At 37.4% G+C, this 18,143-nt stretch overlaps 1 protein-coding gene and 1 non-coding gene across 2 annotated transcripts; both read left to right on the top strand.

Annotated features, from left to right (window-relative positions):
• Nucleotides 1-9,443: 9,443 nt before the first annotated feature.
• LOC117082961 lies at nucleotides 9,444-9,550 on the top strand. Its single transcript, XR_004436874.1, has one exon. It is a non-coding gene; the product is annotated as a U6 spliceosomal RNA (small nuclear RNA).
• Nucleotides 9,551-13,297: 3,747 nt separating this feature from the next.
• On the top strand, nucleotides 13,298-14,791 carry LOC117082169 (dnaJ homolog subfamily A member 1). The gene has a single exon (XM_033208750.1). It carries the CDS (start codon nucleotides 13,432-13,434, stop codon nucleotides 14,623-14,625), a length of 1,194 nt encoding a protein of 397 aa, XP_033064641.1. The 5' UTR covers nucleotides 13,298-13,431; the 3' UTR covers nucleotides 14,626-14,791.
• Nucleotides 14,792-18,143: the final 3,352 nt, after the last annotated feature.

An 18,143-nucleotide genomic window follows, 5' to 3' on the forward strand; every position in this document is an offset into this window, starting at 1 on the left:
TCTTGGGTTAATATCTAGGAATAGAATTGCAAAATGATATGGTAAATATATATTTCACTTCATAAGAAACTGACACATTTTTCCAAAGTGGCTGGACCATTTTGCATTCCTATTAGCAGTGTATGAGAGTCCCAGGTGCTTCACAACCTTGTCAACATTTGATATTGCCAATTCAAACAATTTTAGCCATTGTAGAGGGTGTGTAGTGGTAGCCCATTGTGGTCTTATTTGCATTTCCCTACTGATTAATAATGTTGAGTATTTTTTAGATGTGCTTTATTTGCCATTAGTATAGGGGAAATGTCTATTCAAGTCTTTTACCAATTAAAAAAATCAAGTAATGTGCCTCATTATTGAAGCTTGATATTCTTTACAAATTCTGGATATAAGTCCTTTATTTAGATATATATTTTGCAAGTTTTTTTTCTAATCTGTGTTTTGCCTTTTTACTTTCTTAACTATATTTTTTTGCTTGTTTGTTTAGACAGAGTCTCGCTCTGTTGCTCTGACTGGAGCGCAGTAGCCTGATCTCAGCCCGCTGTAACCTCTGTCTCCCAGGTTCAAGCGATTCTCACGCCTCAGCCTTCTGAGTAGTTGGGATTACATGTAGCATGCGCCAACATACCCGGCTAATTTTTGTATTTTTGATAGAGATGGGGTTTTGCCATCCCGGTCAAGCTGGTCTCGAAATCCTGACCTCAGGTGATCAGCCTACCTCAGCTTCCCAAAGTGCTAGGAATACTGGTGTGAGCCACCACACCCGGATGATTTTGAGGAACAGAAAATTTTTTAACATTTGTGATTGATACATAATAATTGTACATATTTATAGGGTATTGTGTACACAATAGACTATATAGACAACTATAGACTATAGACACAGTAATTATACATATTTGTGGGGTACGATGTGGTATTTTGATACATGCATACATTGTGTAATGATCAAATCAGGGTAATCAGCATATCTATCACCTTAAACAGTTATCATTTCATTGTGATGAGAACATTCAAAAACCTCTCTTCTAGTTATTTTGAAATATAAAATACATTATTGTTAACTGGAGTCACTGTGCTGTGCAATCGACCACCAGAATTTATTCCTCCTATCCAACTGTACCTTTGTATCCTTTAACCAACTTCTCCCCATCTCTCCTCTCCTCGACCCCTCCCCATCCTTTGGTAACTGCTTACTGTTCTACTCTCTACTTCTATGATAACTTTTTAGATTCACATATGAGTGAGATCATATAGTATTTGCGTTTCTGTGCCTGGCTTATTTCACTTAACGTACAGTGGAAGAGACTGGGTGCAGTGGCTCACACCTGTAATTCCAGCGCTTTGGGAGGCCGAGGTGGGCTGATACCTTGAGGTCAGAAGTTCAAGACCAGCCTGGCCAACATGGTGAAACCCCATCTCTAATTAAAAAAAAATACAAAAATTAGCCAGGCATGGTGGTGGGTGCCTGTAATCCCAGCTACTTAGGAGGCTGAGGCAGGAGAGTTGCTTGAACCTGGGAGGTGGAGGTTGCAGTGAGCCGAGATCGCGACACCCTACGACAGCCTGGGTGACAGAGTGAGACTCTGTCTCAAAAACAACAATAACAACAACAACAACAACAACAACAACAACAAAATAAGGTGGAAGAGTAGAAGTTTTACATTTTGATGATATCTCCAATGTGCTAATTTTTTTATGCATGGTTTGTACACTTTTTGTCCCATCTAAGAAATCTTTGCCCTAATCACAAAGATTTTCCCTCCTGTTTTGGTGAAGTTTTATGGTTTTAGATTTTCATTTAGGTCTAGAATACATTTTGTGTCAACTTTTCTAGAATACATTTTGTGTCAAAGATTGAGGGCATTTTGGGGCACGGTGGCTCATGTCTGTAATCCCAGCACTTTGGGAAGCTGAGGTGGATCACTTGAGGCCAGGAGTTGGAGACCAGCCTGGGCAACACAGGGAGACCTCTTACAAAAGATTAAAACATTAGCTGGGCATGGCAGCACATACTCAGGAGGCTGAGTCCAAGGGGTTGAGGCTACAGGGAGTTGTGATCATGCCACTGAACTCTAGCCTAGGTAACAGAGCAAGACCGTGTTTAAAAAAAAAGAAAGAGAGAGAGAGAGAGAGAGAAAGAAAGAAGAAAGAAAAAGAAAGAAAAAGGAAAGAAAGAGAAAGAAAGAATCACCGTTTCCCTTTTGATACCTTAGTACTTTTATTAAAAACTGAAAACCAATTGACCATTTATGTGTGGGCCTATTTTTGAACTCTCAGTTTCATGGATCTATATGTCTATGCTTATGCTAATATCCTACTGTCTTATTTTAGCTTTACAGTAAACCTTGAAATTGACCAGTGATTGTTCTTTTTTTTTTTCAAAATTGTTTTGCTTATTCTAGGATTCTGCATTTCTACATAAACGTATTTTTTCTTTCTTTTTTTTTTGAGACAGAATCTTGCTCCATCACCCAGGCTGGAGTGCAGTGGTGCTATCTTGGCTCACTGCAACCTTTGCCTCCCGAGTTCAAGTGATTCTCCTGCCTGTCTCCTGAGTAGCTGGGGTTACAGGAGCGCGCCACCACACCCGGTTAATTTTTGTATTTTTAGGGGTTTCACCATGTTGGCCAGGCTGGTCTCGAACTCCTGACCTCAGGTGATCTGCCTGCCTCGGCCTCCCAAAGTGCTAGGATTATAGGCATGAGCAACCACGCCCCGCCTGCAAATCTACATAAATTTCTACGTAAAAAATTCAGCTTGATTTTGATTGGGATAGCACTGACTCACACTTTGGGGAGAATTGACATCTTAACAATACCAAATCAACTGAACTATGAACATGTATGTCTCACTATTTATTGAGATATTCTTTAATTTATCTCAGCAAAGTCTTGGACTTTTCTCTGTGCAGTTGCCTACACTTATCTGCAGAGGACACGTTCTAGTAACTCCAGCTATGCCTCAAACTATGGAGAGTACTGACCCCTATATATCCTATTTTTGTTTAATATCTACTTACCTATGATAAAGTTTAATTTATAAATTTGGCATAGTAAGAGAGTAACAGTAACTAATAATAAAAGAAGAATTATAACAATAAACTGTAATAAAAGTTGTGTGAATGTGGTCTCTCTTTCAAAATATCTTCATATTTTTGGATTGCAGTTGACTATAGATAACGGAAGACTGCTGAAAAGGAAAAGGCTGATTTGGTTACTATATATACCATCATTACTTTGTTATGCTTATTCCTAAATAAATCATATTTTGTGATGCCATTTTAAACACATTGTTAAAATGTAAATTTCCAATTGTTTGTTGCTACCATATGGAAATATAATTGATTTGTGTGTGTTGACCTTGTATCCTGTGACCTTGTTTAAATTTGCTTCTTAGTTAGCTGTGGTTACTTTTTGGTAGATTCCTTAGGATTTTCTGTATCAACAGCCACGTTGCCGGTGCATAATGACAGTTTTACATGTATATTTCCAAAGATAGGATTATTTATTTATTTATTTACTTACTTATCATTGTACTTTAAGTTCTAGGGTACATGTGTACAACATGCAGGTTTGTTACATATGTATACATGTGCCATGTTGGTGTGCTGCAACCATTAACTCTTCATTTACATTAGGAATATCTCCTAATGCTATCACTTCCCCCTCCCCACACCCCACAACAGGCCCCAGTTTGTTTTGTTCCCCTTCCTGTGTCCGAGTATTCTCATTGTTCAATTCCCACCTATTGAGTGAGAACATGCGATGTTTGGTTTTCTGTTCTTGCGATAGTTTGCTGAGAATGATGGTTTCCAGCTGCATCCATGTCCCTACAAAGGACATGAACTCGTCCTTTTTTTTTGAGACAGAGTCTTGCTCTGTTGCCCAGGCTGGAGTCCAGTGGCACGATCTCGGCTCACTGCAAGCTCTGCCTCCTGGGTTCAAACAATTCTCCTGCCTCAGCCTCACGAGTAGCTGGGACTACAGGCAACGACTCCACGCCTTGCTAATTTTTGTATTTTTAGTAGAGACGGAGTTTCACTGTGTTAGCCAGGATGGCCTCAGTCTCCTGACCTTGTGATCTGCCCTCCCTGAGCCTCCCAAAGTGCTGGGATTACAAGCGTGAGCTACCTCGACCAGCTGAACTCATCTTTTTTATGGCTGCATAGTATTCCATGGTGTATATGTGCCACATTTTCTTAAGCCAGTCTGTCGCTGATGGGCATTTGGGTTGATTCCAAGTCTTTGCTACTGTGAATAGTGCTGCAATAAACATATGTGTGCATGTGTCTTTACAGCAGCATGATTTATAATCCTTTGGGTATATACCCAATAATGGGATGGCTGGGTCAAATGGTATTTCTAGTTCTAGATCCTTGAGGAATCACCACACTGTCTTCCATAATGGTTGAACTAGTTTACAGTCCCACCAACAGTGTAAAAGTGTTCCTATTTCTCCACATCCTCTCCAGCACCTGTTGTTTCCTGACTTTTTAATGATTGCCATTCTAACTGGTGTGAGATGGTATCTCATTGTGGTTTTGATTTGCATTTCTCTGATGGCCAGTGATGATAAGCATTTTTTCATGTGTCTGTTGGCTGTATGAATGTCTTCTTTTGAGAAGTGTCTGTTCATATCTTTCACCCACTTTTTGATGGGGTTGTTTTTTTCTTGTAAATTTATTTGAGTTCTTTGTAGGTTCTAGATATTAGCATTTTGTCAGATGAGCAGATTGGCAGATTGCGAAAATTTTCTCCCATTCTGTAGGTTGCCTGTTCACTCTGATGGTAGTTTCTTTAGCTGTGCAGAAGCTCTTTAGTTTAATTAGATCCCATTTGTCAATTTTGGCTTTTGTTGCCATTGCTTTTGGTGTTTTAGACATGAAGTCCTTGCCCATGCCTATGTCCTGAATGGTACTGCCTATGTTTTCTTCTAGGGTTTTTATGGTTTTAGGTCTAACATTTAAGTCTCTAATCCATCTTGAATTAATTTTTGTATAAGGTGTAAGGAAGGGATCCAGTTTCAGCTTTCTACATATGACTAGTCAGTTTTCCCAGCACCATTTATTAAATAGGGAATCCTTTCCCCGTTGCTTGTTTTTGTCAGATTTGTCATAGATCAGATGGTTGTAGATGTGTGGTGTTATTTCTGAGGGCTCTGTTCTCTTCCATTTTTCTGTATCTTTGTTTTGGTACCAGTACCATGCTGTTTTGGTTACTGTAGCCTTGTAGTATAGTTTGAAGTCAGCTAGCATGATGCCTCCAGCTTTGCTTTTTTGGCTTAGGATTGTCTTGGCAATGCAGGCTCTTTTTTGGTTCCATATGAACTTTAAAGTAGTTTTTTCCAATTCTGTGAAGAAAGTCATTGGTAGCTTGATAGGGATGGAATTGAATCTATAAATTACCTTGGGCAGTATGGCCATTTTCACGATATTGTTTCTTCTTATCCATGAGCATGGAATGTTCTTCCATTTGTTTGTGTCCTCTTTTATTTCGTTGAGCAGTGGTTTGTAGTTCTCCTTGAAGGGGTTCTCCTTCACATCCCTTGTAAGTTGGATTCCTAGGTATTTTACTCTCTTTGAAGCAATTGTGAATGGGAGTTCACTCATGATTTGGCTCTCTATTTGTCTGTTATTGGTGTATAGGAATGCTTGTGATTTTTGCACATTGATTTTGTATCCTGAGACTTTACTGAAGTTGCTTATCAGCTTAAGGAGATTTTGGGCTGAGATGATGGGGTTTTCTAAATATACAATCATGTCATCTGTAAACAGGGACAGTTTGACTTCCTCTTTTCCTCACTGAATACCCTTTATTTCTTTCTCCTGCCTGATTGCCCTGGCCAGAACTTCCAACACGGTGTGAATTGGAGTGGTAAGAGAGGGCATCCCTGTCTTGTGCCAGTTTTCAAAGGGAATGCTTCCAGTTTTTGCCCATTCAGTATGATATTGGCTGTGGGTTTGTCATAAATAGCTCTCATTATTTTGAGATCTGTTCCATCAACACCGCATTTATTGAGAGATTTTAGCATGAAGGGCTGTTGAATTTTGTCAAAGGCCTTTGCTGCATCTATTGAGATAATCATGTGGTTTTTGTCATTGGTTCTGTTTATATCCGGGATTACGTTTATTGATTTGCGTATGTTGAACCAACCTTGCATCCCACTTGATCATGGTGGATGAAGCCCACTTGATCATGGTGGATAAGCTTTTTGATGTGCTGCGGATTCGGTTTGCCAGTATTTTATTGAGGATTTTTGCATCGATTTTCATCAGGGATATTGGTCTGAAATTCTCTTTTTTTATTGTGTCTCTAAAAGATAGGACTTTTATTTTGGTTTCTTGCCTTATAACATTAACTGGAAACTTGCATTGAATAGAACTGACAAGAGGGAACAGCTTGCCTTCTTCCCAATCTTAGGATAAAATGATTCTGTTTTAAATTATGGCATTTGCTGTGGGGTTTTTGGTGGATTTCCTCTATCACATTGAGAAAGTTTTCTCCTATTTCTAGTTTGCTAAGGGTTTTTTTGTTTGTTTGTTTTAGATTATGAATGGGTATTGAAATTTGTCAAATGTTTTTCTGCACCTTTTAAGATGAAACCATATGAATCATATGGTTTCTCCTTTTTAGTCTGCTAGTATAATGAATTTTATTTATTGATTTTTGCATGTTGACTCAATATTCCATTTCTAGCATAAACCCCACTTGTTCATGATGTATTATTTTATTATATGTAGCTGGATTTCATTTACTGAAATTCTGTTAAGGATTTCTATGTTTGTGTTCATAAGAAATGTTGGTCTGTAGTTTTCTACCTTTTAAATTTCTTTTTCTAGTGTTATCAGGGTAAAACTAGCCGCATAAAATGAACTGGAAAGTCTTTTTTCTTTGCTTTTGTGCAGGACTGGTTTTATTCCTTTCTTAAACATTTGGTAGAATTCATCAGTCAAGCCTCTGAATCTATGGGTTTTCTTTGTAGAAAGGTTTATGACTACAACTTCACTTTCTTTAATATAAATAGGGATGTTTAAATTATTTCTCTTTGAGTGAGTTTTAGTTGTTCTGATATTTCAAGGAATGTATTTTTATCAAATTTGATGAATTTATTGTTTTAAATTTATTCATAACATTTCTTTATTATCCTTTTAGTAGGGTATAGAAATTGTTCATTCTGGGTACTTGTAATTGTGTGTTCTTTATCTATTTTTCTTGTTTAAGTTGGCTAAAGATTTACCAGCTCTGTTCTAAAAGACTGGCTTTTGTTTTCATTGATTTTCTCTACTGTTTGTCCATTTATTATTTTTTGATTTCTGGTTATTTCTTCCCTTCCACTTACTTTGGGTTAAATTGTTCTTTTCTATTTTCTTAAGGTGGAAACGTAGACATTTAGTTATAAAGTTTTCTACTTTCCAACATAAGTAAATAAAGTTATAAATTTCCGGCCGAGTGCGGTGGCTCATGTCTGTAATCCCAGCACTTTGGGAGGTCAAGGTGATTGGATCACCTGAGATCAGGAGTTCAAAAGCAGCCTGGCCAATGTGGTGAAAACCAGTCTGTACTGAAAATACAAAAATTAGCCGGGTGTGGTGGCATGTGCCTGTAGTCCCAGCTATTCATGAGGCTGAGACAGAAGAATTGCTTGAATCCGGGAGGTGGAGGTTGCAGTGAGCCAAGATTGTGTCACTGCACTCCAGCCTGGGTGACAGAGTGAGACTCTGTCTCAAAAAAAAAAAAAAAAAAAGTTATAAATTTCCTTTTTAGCACTGCTTTAAATGATTCCCAAACTTTTTATATGTGTGGGAATATGCTTTCATTTTCATGCCATTCAAAATATTTTCTTATTTCACTTGTGATTTTTTTATTGGTGTCAGAGAATATATTTTAGAAATTAATCCTTTAAATTGTATTGAGACGTGTTTTATGGACCCAATATGGTCTATCTTGATAAATTCTCCATGTACACTTGAAAAGAATGTTTATTCTGCAGTTGTTGGGTGAGTGTTTTATAAATGCCAATGAATTTAAATAGTTAGTAGTGTTGTTCAAGTTTCATGCATCCTTACTGGTTTTCTTCCCACATATTTTAACAATTATTGAGAGAGCAATGTTGAAGTTCATAACTGTAATTGTGTCTATTTCTTCTTTTACTATCAGTTTTTGCTTCATATATTTTGAAGCTCTGTGAGCATTGTTGTGTTTTCTGATCCGTTTCCCATTACAATCCCCTAATACGAAATCTACTTTGTATAATATTAATATAGCCAGTTTTCTTACTTTTGCTTAATGCTTGCATGACATTTTTTTACTTTTTTGTAACATTTTCGGGAATGTTTTGTTATTCTTTTTTTAACCTGTCCATGTCTTTATATTTAAAGTCAGTTTCTTATTGACAATATACATACAGTTAGGTCTTGCTTTTTCATCCAATCTGACAGTCTTTTAATGGAGTGTCTACACCACTTACATTCAATAGAATTATTGATATAGTTGGGTTTTTTTTTTTTTTTTTTTTTTTTAATGAGGCAGAGTCTCACTCTGTCGCTGGGGCTGGAGTGCAGTGGCCGGATCTCAGCTCACTGCAAGCTCCGCCTCCCGGGTTTACGCCATTTTCCTGCCTCAGCCTCCCGAGTAGCTGGGACTACAGGCGCCCGCCACTTCGCCCGGCTAGTTTTTGTATTTTTAGTAGAGATGGGGTTTCACCGTGTTAGCCAGGATGGTCTCGATCTCCTGACCTCGTGATCCGCCCATCTCGGCCTCCCAAAGTGCTAGGATTACAGGCTTGAGCCACCGCGCCTGGCCTATAGTTGGGTTTTAATTTACCATATTGATATTTGTTTTCCCTATGTCCCATCTATTTTATGTTTTCTTTTTCCTTTGTTCCTTTATTCATTTGTATTTATCAAATACTTTTTAGATTCTACTTTCTCTCCACTATCGGCTTACTAGCAATACTTCTTTTGTATGGTTTCTTTTTAGTGGATGCTCTAGAGTTTACAATATTTAACTAATCACAGTCTACTTTCAGATAACATTGTATCATTTCACATGACATGTAAGCAACTTATAACAGCATACTTTCATTCTGCTCCTCCTGTCCTGTGTCATAGTTGTAATATATTTTACTTCTATGTAGATAATGAACTCCACAGACTTTGTTATGTTTGCTTTAAATAGCCAAATATCTTTTAAAGAGATTAAGTAGGAAAAAAAATGTTTTTATATTTGCCATTTCCAGTATTCTTTATTACATTGTGTGAATTAAAATTTTCATCAGTTATTTTCTTTCTGCCTGAAGAGATTCTTTTAACATTTCTGCAGTTCTGCTGGTGATGACATAGTTGTTCTCATTTTACTAGGAACATCTTTCTTTTTCATTTTCTTTTTTGGTACAATATGGCTACATTTATAATATTGGAACATGTATGTTTAAAAATGCATGGAGTACTTGCTTCAGCAGCACATATACTAAAATTGGAATAATACAGACAAAATTGACTTGGCCCCTGAACAAGGATGACACACGAATTCAAGAAGAGCTCCAGATTTTTGTATTTAATGCACTAAACTGTGCACTTAAAAATAGTAGATTGTATGTTATATATATTTTACCACAATAAAAAACATAGACATGGATCTAGAAATACACATATAAAACTGTTAATATTGGCTTACTCCTTGGAAGAGGAGATGGGAGTGAAAGATAACTTTTAGAATTTTTAAACTCCACTTTTTAAAGTTTGGAAAATTATTTCAAACATAAAAAAATTGCAGGAGTTTACTCAGATTCACACATTGTTAACATTTTACCCCATTTGCTTCACTATTCTCAGTCTCTTTTTATATATACATTAAGAATACATCATCTATATCTGCATATGTATTTATGTGTAAACTAGATATATGTATATATATATTTATGAACCATTTGAGGGAAAAATACTCAGCATATTTCCTAAAGACAGGGATTCTCCTTTATAACCACAGTACACTTAACAAATACAGTACATTTAGCTACTTTTTCTTTTCTTTTCTTTTTTTTTTAGAGAGGAAGTTTTGTTCTTGTTGTCCAGGCTGGAGTGCAATGGTGCAATCTTGGCTCACTGCAACCTCCCTGGTTCAAGCAATTCTCCTGCCTCAGCCTCCCAAGTAGTTGGGATTACAGGCATGCACCACCATGCCAGACTAATTTTGTAGTTTTAGTAGAGACAGGGTTTCTCCACATTGATCAGGCTGGTCTCGAACTCCCTACCTCATATGATCTGCCCACCTCGGCCTCCCAAAATGTTGGGATTATAGGCGTGAGCCACCGTGCCCAACCACTTTTTCTTTTTTTTAATTGACAAGTAAAAATTATATATATATTATGGTGTACAACATAATGTTTTGATATGCGTATATACTTTGTGGAATGGCTAAATAAAGTCATTTTGCATACACATTACCTCACATATTTTTTTGTGGTCAGAATACTTAAAATCTCTTAACAATTTTCAAGTATACAATACATTGTTTTAAACTATAGTCTTGATGTTCAATAGATCTCTTGAACTCATTCCTCCTGTTTAGCTGAAATTTTGTTTCTTTTGACCAACATCTTCCCAATTACCATACCCACAGTCTCTGGTAACCATCATTTAACTCTTTGTTTCTATGAGTTTGACTTTTAAAAAATATTCTACATATAAATGAAGTCATCAGTTTGTCTTTCTGTGCCTGGTTTAGTTCACTTAAGATAACGTCCTCCACGTTCATCCATGTTGTCACAAATGATAAGATGTCTGTGTTTTTAAAGGTTGAATGGTATTCTGTTGTGCATATACACCACATTTTCTGAACACTTGGATTGATTCAATATCTTGGCTATTGTGAATAACGCTGCAGTGAACATAAGACTGCAGATATCTCTTCAATACACTCATTTCATTTTCTTTGGATATATACCCAGAAGTGGGATTGTTGGATCATATGACAGTTCTATTTTTAGTTTTCTGAGTAACGTTTATACTATTTTCCACAATTGATGTACTAATTTATAGTCCTGCCAACAGTGTGCAAATCTTCCCTCTCTTCTACATTCTTGCCAATGCTTGTTATCTTTTATCTCTCTGGTAATAGCCATCCTAACAGGTGTGAGGTAATATCTCATTGGGGTTTCAATTTGCATTTCCCTGATGATTAGAGATGTTGAGCCTTTTTTTTTTCTTTGAGACAGAGTCTCACTCTGTCGCCCAGGCTGGAGTGCAGTGGTGCAATCTTGGCTCACTGCAACCTCCACCTCCTGGGCTCAAACGATTCTCCTGCCTCAGCCTCCCAAGTAGCCAGGATCACAGGTGCCCACCACCATGCCTGGTTAATTTTTGTATTTTTAGTAGAGACAGGGTTTCACCATGTTGGCCAGCCCAGTCTCAAATTCTGATCTCAGGCAATCCACCTGCCTCGGCCTCACAAAGTGCTGGGATTACAGGCAGGAGCCCCCGTGCCCTGGCTGAGCATTTCTTTTTCACATATCTAGTTAGTTATTTGTATGTCTTCTCTTGAGAAATGTCTATTCAGGTCATTTGCTAATTTTTAAATTCAGGTTATTTGTCTTTTTACTTCTGAGTTATTTGAGTTTCTCACATGTTTTGGAGGCTGATTATGATTTGCAAATATATTCTCCCATTCTGTAGGTTTCTCTTCACTCTGCTAGTTGTTTTCTTTGCTATGCAGAGGTTTTCAGTTTAATGCAGTCCTATTTGTCTATTTTTACTTTTGCTGCCTATGTGTTTGTGGTCATATGAAAATAATTATTGCCTAGACCAACGTCATGAAGCTATTCCCCTATGTGTTCTTCTAGTTTTACAATTGTAGGTTTTATATTTAAGTCTTCAGTCCATTTTGAGTTGATTTTTGCATATCGTGTGAGATGAGGGTCTAATTTCAATCTTCTGCATGTGGATATCCAGTTTTTCCAGCATTGTTTATTAGAAAGACTATCTTTTTCCCATTGTAAGTCCTTAGTATTTTTTTTAAAAGTACATAGACTATAAATGCATGGATTTATTTCTGGGATTTTATTCTGTCCCATTAGATTATATGTCTGTTTTTATACCACTACCATGCTGTTTTTATTACTATAGCTTTGTAGTATATTCTCAAATCAGTTACTGTGATGCCTCCTGCTTTGTTCTTTTTGCTCAGAATGCTTTGGCTAATTGATACTTTTTGTGATACGTAACATTTAAAGATTTTTTTTCCTATTTTTGTGAAAAAATGTTATTGGAATTTTGATAGGGATTACATGGAGCCCGTAGATCACTTTGGATATGGACATCTTACAAATTTCAGTTCTTCCAGTCCATGAACATGAGATGCTTTTCCATTTATTTGTGTCTTTAATTTCTTTCATCAATATTTCCCTCCTCTTTAATTTTTTTTGGAAGAGCTTAAGGATTGCTATGAGTTCTTTAAATGTTTGGTAGAATTCAGCAGTGCTTTTCTTTGATGGGAAACTTAACTACTGATTCAATCTCCTTACATGTTGTTAATCTGCTCACATTTTCTGTTTCTTCATAGTCTTGTAGGTTGTATATGTCTATGAATTTATTCATTTTTTTTCTATGTTATCTGATTAGTAAACTTAATATTGACACAATACTTCTATCTAATCTGCCACTGGTATTCCAGTTTTACTGATTGACCCAATGAAATGTTTTAGCATTTTCTTCTCTCATGTACAGGATCTAGCCTCTGTTCAGGGATTGAATTTAAGTGTCATGTCTCCTTAGTCTCCTTTAATCTGGAACTTTTTCTTTATTTTTCTTTCCAAAATGACGTTGACATGTTTGAAAAATGGAGTCTGGCCCTCCAACAACTTTTAACTAAAACATCCATTTTTTGCTTGTCTGAAGTTTCTTCATGGTTGCATTTAGGTTATCCATTCTTGGCCAGAATACTACATGAGTTTCTGCCTCACAATTGCAGGCACTTACTACCCATTTGCCCCTCATTGGTGATGTTAATTTGTTTTTTTAAAAATAAATCTTCATGTTTTGTTTTTAAAATATCACTTGTTACATTTAAATATGAAAATCAAGTAATATTTAAAAATCATTCAGAATATTTAATAGCAACCTGAGGAGTGATGATTTTGGAAATCAGCTTAACAATTTCATGAAGTATCTGGTTTTACTCAGTTGAGATATGCTTTTGTTAGTACAGTGCATAGATTTTTTTTTTTTTTTGCCAAATGTTGTTTACTCATTTTCATGTATATGAATATACAGTCTGTAAAATACAAGTAAGCAAAGTAAAATGCAAAAATCATATTTTTGGGAACTTTCCAGAACGCTCGGTGAGAGGTGGAGGAGCGGTAACTGCCCGAGCTGCGCACAGCTCCGCGCTCCTTCCCGCTCCCTCACACACCGGCGTCAGCCCGAAACGGCAGAAGATGGTGAAAGAAACAACTTACTACGATGTTTTGGGGGTCAAACCCAATGCTACTCAGGAAGAATTGAAAAAGGCTTATAGGAAACTGGCCTTAAAGTACCATCCTGATAAGAATCCAAATGAAGGAGAGAAGTTTAAACAGATTTCTCAAGCTTACGAAGTTCTCTCTGATGCAAAGAAAAGGGAATTATATGACAAAGGAGGAGAACAGGCAATTAAAGAGGGTGGAGCAGGTGGCGGTTTTGGCTCCCCCATGGACATCTTTGATATGTTTTTTGGAGGAGGAGGAAGGATGCAGAGAGAAAGGAGAGGCAAAAATGTTGTACATCAGCTCTCAGTAACCCTAGAAGACTTATATAATGGTGCAACAAGAAAACTGGCTCTGCAAAAGAATGTGATTTGTGACAAATGTGAAGGTAGAGGAGGTAAGAAAGGAGCAGTAGAGTGCTGTCCCAATTGCCGAGGTACTGGAATGCAAATAAGAATTCATCAGATAGGACCTGGAATGGTTCAGCAAATTCAGTCTGTGTGCATGGAGTGCCAGGGCCATGGGGAGCGGATCAGTCCTAAAGATAGATGTAAAAGCTGCAACGGAAGGAAGATAGTTCGAGAGAAGAAGATTCTAGAAGTTCATATTGACAAAGGCATGAAAGATGGCCAGAAGATAACATTCCATGGTGAAGGAGACCAAGAACCAGGACTGGAGCCAGGCGATATTATCATTGTGTTAGATCAGAAGGACCATGCTGTTTTTACTCGACGAGGGGAAGACCTTTTCATGTGTATGGACATACAGCTGGTTGAAGCATTGTGTGGCTTTCAGAAGCCAATATCCACTCTTGACAACCGAACCATAGTCATCACCTCTCATCCAGGTCAGATTGTCAAGCATGGAGATATCAAGTGTGTGCTAAATGAAGGCATGCCAATTTATCGTAGACCATATGAAAAGGGTCGCCTAATCATCGAATTTAAGGTAAACTTTCCTGAGAATGGCTTTCTCTCTCCTGATAAACTGTCTTTGCTGGAAAAACTCCTACCCGAGAGGAAGGAAGTGGAAGAGACTGATGAGATGGATCAAGTAGAACTGGTGGACTTTGATCCAAATCAGGAAAGACGGCGCCATTACAATGGAGAAGCATATGAGGATGATGAACATCATCCCAGAGGTGGTGTTCAGTGTCAGACCTCTTAATGGGCCAGTGAATAACACTCACTGCTGGCATTTAATGTGCATTAGTGAATAAGTGAAGGACTGTAATCATAATATGCTCACTACTTGCTCTTGTTTTTGTTTTAATATTCAACTATAGTAGTGTTTTAAAAAGTTAAATGAAGAATAAACGCAAATATAAAAGCTCAAAAAAAAAAAAATCATATTTTTAACTTGTCTTTTACCTCTTCATTATTTCTTTCCAATTTTAAATAATTTTTTGTATGCAGTCATTTGAGGTTTTCTAGACACACACAAAATACACACTGAATATAGTTTTTTTTTTTTTTTTTTTTTAAATGGAGTCTCACTCCATTGCCCAGGCTGGAGTGATGTGGCACAATCTCAGCTCACTGCAGCCTCCACCTCCCAGGTTCAAGCAATTCTCCTGCTCCAGCCTCACGAGTAGCTGGGATTACAGGCACCTGCCATGATGGCTGGCTAATGAAATATTAATTTTTAGCAAAAATATCACAACATATTTTTCTTATCATCGTATATGCTTACTGATAATTGTTGCTGAATTTTGAATGTCAGATTGTATATTTTTACTTCATTCTTTTTCCCCAAGTTGTTACTAAAATTACACATACATACAGAAAATGCAAAAAATTATACATGTTCATCTCCAAGAGCTTTCACAAACTGAGCACACCCATGTGCCTAGCACTGAAATCAACACACAGAGTATCAGCCACATATCAGAAGTACTTTTTGCTGCCATCCAGCTCTCAAGAGAGCACCCACTGTTTAATAGCACCACAGATTCATTCATTTTGACAATTTTATAAGATGAATTATAAAATTCATTTTATATTTTATGTAAATGGAATCATGAATATGGACTCCCTGGAGTATAGCTTGCCATTAGGCCTGTGAGTTTCCTCATTGTTGTGTGGGTTCTGGGTTGGATATTTTTGTTGCTGTCTAGTGTTCCACTGGGTGCAGATACCACAGTGTTTATCCATTTTCTTGTTGATGGACATTTGGGTAGTTTCCTGCACAGAGCTCCTATGACTCCTGGGACTAAGAACATTTGAGAACCTACCTGCTACAGATGTTTGTGTGAAGGGGAACAGAGTAGCTACATATACAGCTTCAGTAGATGCTGCCACACAGTTTCCCAGTGTGATTTCATTTAAACTCCACCACATGTACATGAATGATCTGGTTGCCCCATGGACTTGCCAGAACTTGATATTGCTCTTTTTCATTTTAGCTGAACTGGTGTGTGTAGAATGGTATCTCCTCATGATTTAAATTAGCATTTTCCTGAAGATGAAGAAGTTAAACATCTTTTTATATTTCTATTGATCATTTGGATATTCTTTTTTGTGTAGTGTCTATTCAAGTTTTTCACCCACTTTTCTTTTCTTTTCTTTTTTTTTTTTTTTGAGACAGAGTCTTGCTGTGTCGCCCAGGCTGGAGTGCAGTGGCGCAATCTTGGCTCACTGCAAGCTCCACCTCCCGGGTTCCCGCCATTCTCCCGCCTCAGCCTCTGAGTAGCTGGGACTACAGGTGCTCGCCACCGTGCCCGGCTAGTTTTTTGTATTTTTAGTAGAGACGGGGTTTCACCGTGTTAGCCAGGATGGTCTCGATCTCCTGACCTCGTGATCCACCCGCCTGGGCCTCCCAAAGTGCTGGGATTACAGGCTTGAGCCACCGCGCCCGGCCTTTCACCCACTTTTCTAATGGGTTTTCAGAGTTTTTCTTTTTAAGTGGTAGGAATTTGTTTTATATTCTGGTTCTGTGCTTTATGGGACATATATAATGCAAACAGTTCTTAGTTTGTGGGTCTCTCAATTCCTTCTTTAATGATATATTTTGATTAGTAGCATTTCACATTCTTTATTATGATCAAGTTATTCTTTTTACTTTGTATTTAGAATTTTATTGCATTAAAAAACAATTTTTCTACTCAGATGTTGTAAAGCTGCTCTTCTATTTTTTTCTTATAAAAGCCATTCTTCTTTTATATTTAGAACTGACATGAGGATTATAAGAAATTAACAAGAGGAGTCCAGGAAAGTGTGATTAGTAAAATGGAAGAGAGGCTAAAAGAAAATGTCCTAATAAAAGCAACAGATGAACAGAAAAGTTAAGCAGAGTTTAAATGACACGTGGGACACAATTAGTGGAGTGGATATGGGAACTGCCTGTACTCTCTGCTCAAATTTTGCTGTGAACCCAAAAATAAAAATAAAGTTTATTAATTAATAAAAAAAGAAAAAAGCTAGAAACTGAGGGAATAATTAACCTTAGAAAAGGAAATGCACAAACATGTTCTCAATAGATAAGATTTCAAGCCGGTTTCAAAAAGTTTGATGTATGTGGAGGAAAATAAGTACATAGGAGATAATATTGAGCTACATCCTAGTCTGAAAACCAAAGATAGTGAGAAAGACAGCTTACAGCTGATATCTCAATATATGCAGGGCCATTTAAAATATAGGTTTTTTTTTTTTTTTTTTACATCAGTTCCAAGTTCACAGCAAAACTGAGCAGAATGTAGAGCTTTTCTGTGTACCTCCTGCTACCCACATGCACAGCCTCCCCCGTTATTAACATCTCTCACCAGAGTGGTACACTGGTCACAACTGATGAACTTACATGGATGCATCATTGTTACCCAAAGTCCATGGTTTACATTAGGGTTCAGTCTTTGCTGATTCCTGCAGAACGGGTCTTTACTACGATGATAGGGAAATGGTTATTTTCCAATAGTAGCACTCCCTCCTCATTTACCATTTGACACTTAGTATCCTACTTTCAGCAGGAATCTTCCCTAATCTCTAGTTACTGATGTATTTATCATAGCTATGGACTCATGGAAAACTATTTTTTCAAACTTATAATTCACTACTGTACTTCAAGATTTTGGTGTTCAAATTGCCCTGGATTTGACTAGTGAAGCTCCTCCAAGTTGGCTTCTGTGTTCTTGTGATATATGACATTCCTCCATCATTTTGAGCACTTCCTTAATATCTGGTATAAAGAGATCATCCAAGCTTTTCATGTAGCTACCTGCCCCAGCCCTGAATTCAACCATTTCTATGTTGTGTCTTGATTCCTTTTAATGAAAGAAGGCATCAGAGAGCAAGCTCTGGATGTGCGGCGTGCTCATTGCTACTGGGGAATCTTTGCTTCTTGCACCTTTCAGATGAGTGATCTAAAAAGTCAAAGGATATTTATACTTCTTACCTACAAACTTATATACCTACAGACATATATGCAGATACATAAATACATATACATGTGAACATATACATATTTTAGAATTCATGAGTTCACAGCAATAATTTTCTTTTTTTTTTGAGACGGAGTCTTGCTCTGTCACTCAGGTTGGAGTGTGCAGTGGCTTGATCTCGGCTCACTGCAAGCTCTGCCTCCCGGGTTCACGCCGTTCTCCTGCCTCAGCCTCCCGAGTAGCTGGGACTACAGGTGCTCACCACCACGCCTGGCTAATTTTTTGTATTTTTAGTAGAGACAGGGTTTCACTG

Source organism: Trachypithecus francoisi, unplaced genomic scaffold (assembly GCF_009764315.1).
Source record: "Trachypithecus francoisi isolate TF-2019V2 unplaced genomic scaffold, Tfra_2.0 Lachesis_group9, whole genome shotgun sequence".
Taxonomy (NCBI): Eukaryota; Metazoa; Chordata; class Mammalia; order Primates; family Cercopithecidae; genus Trachypithecus; species Trachypithecus francoisi.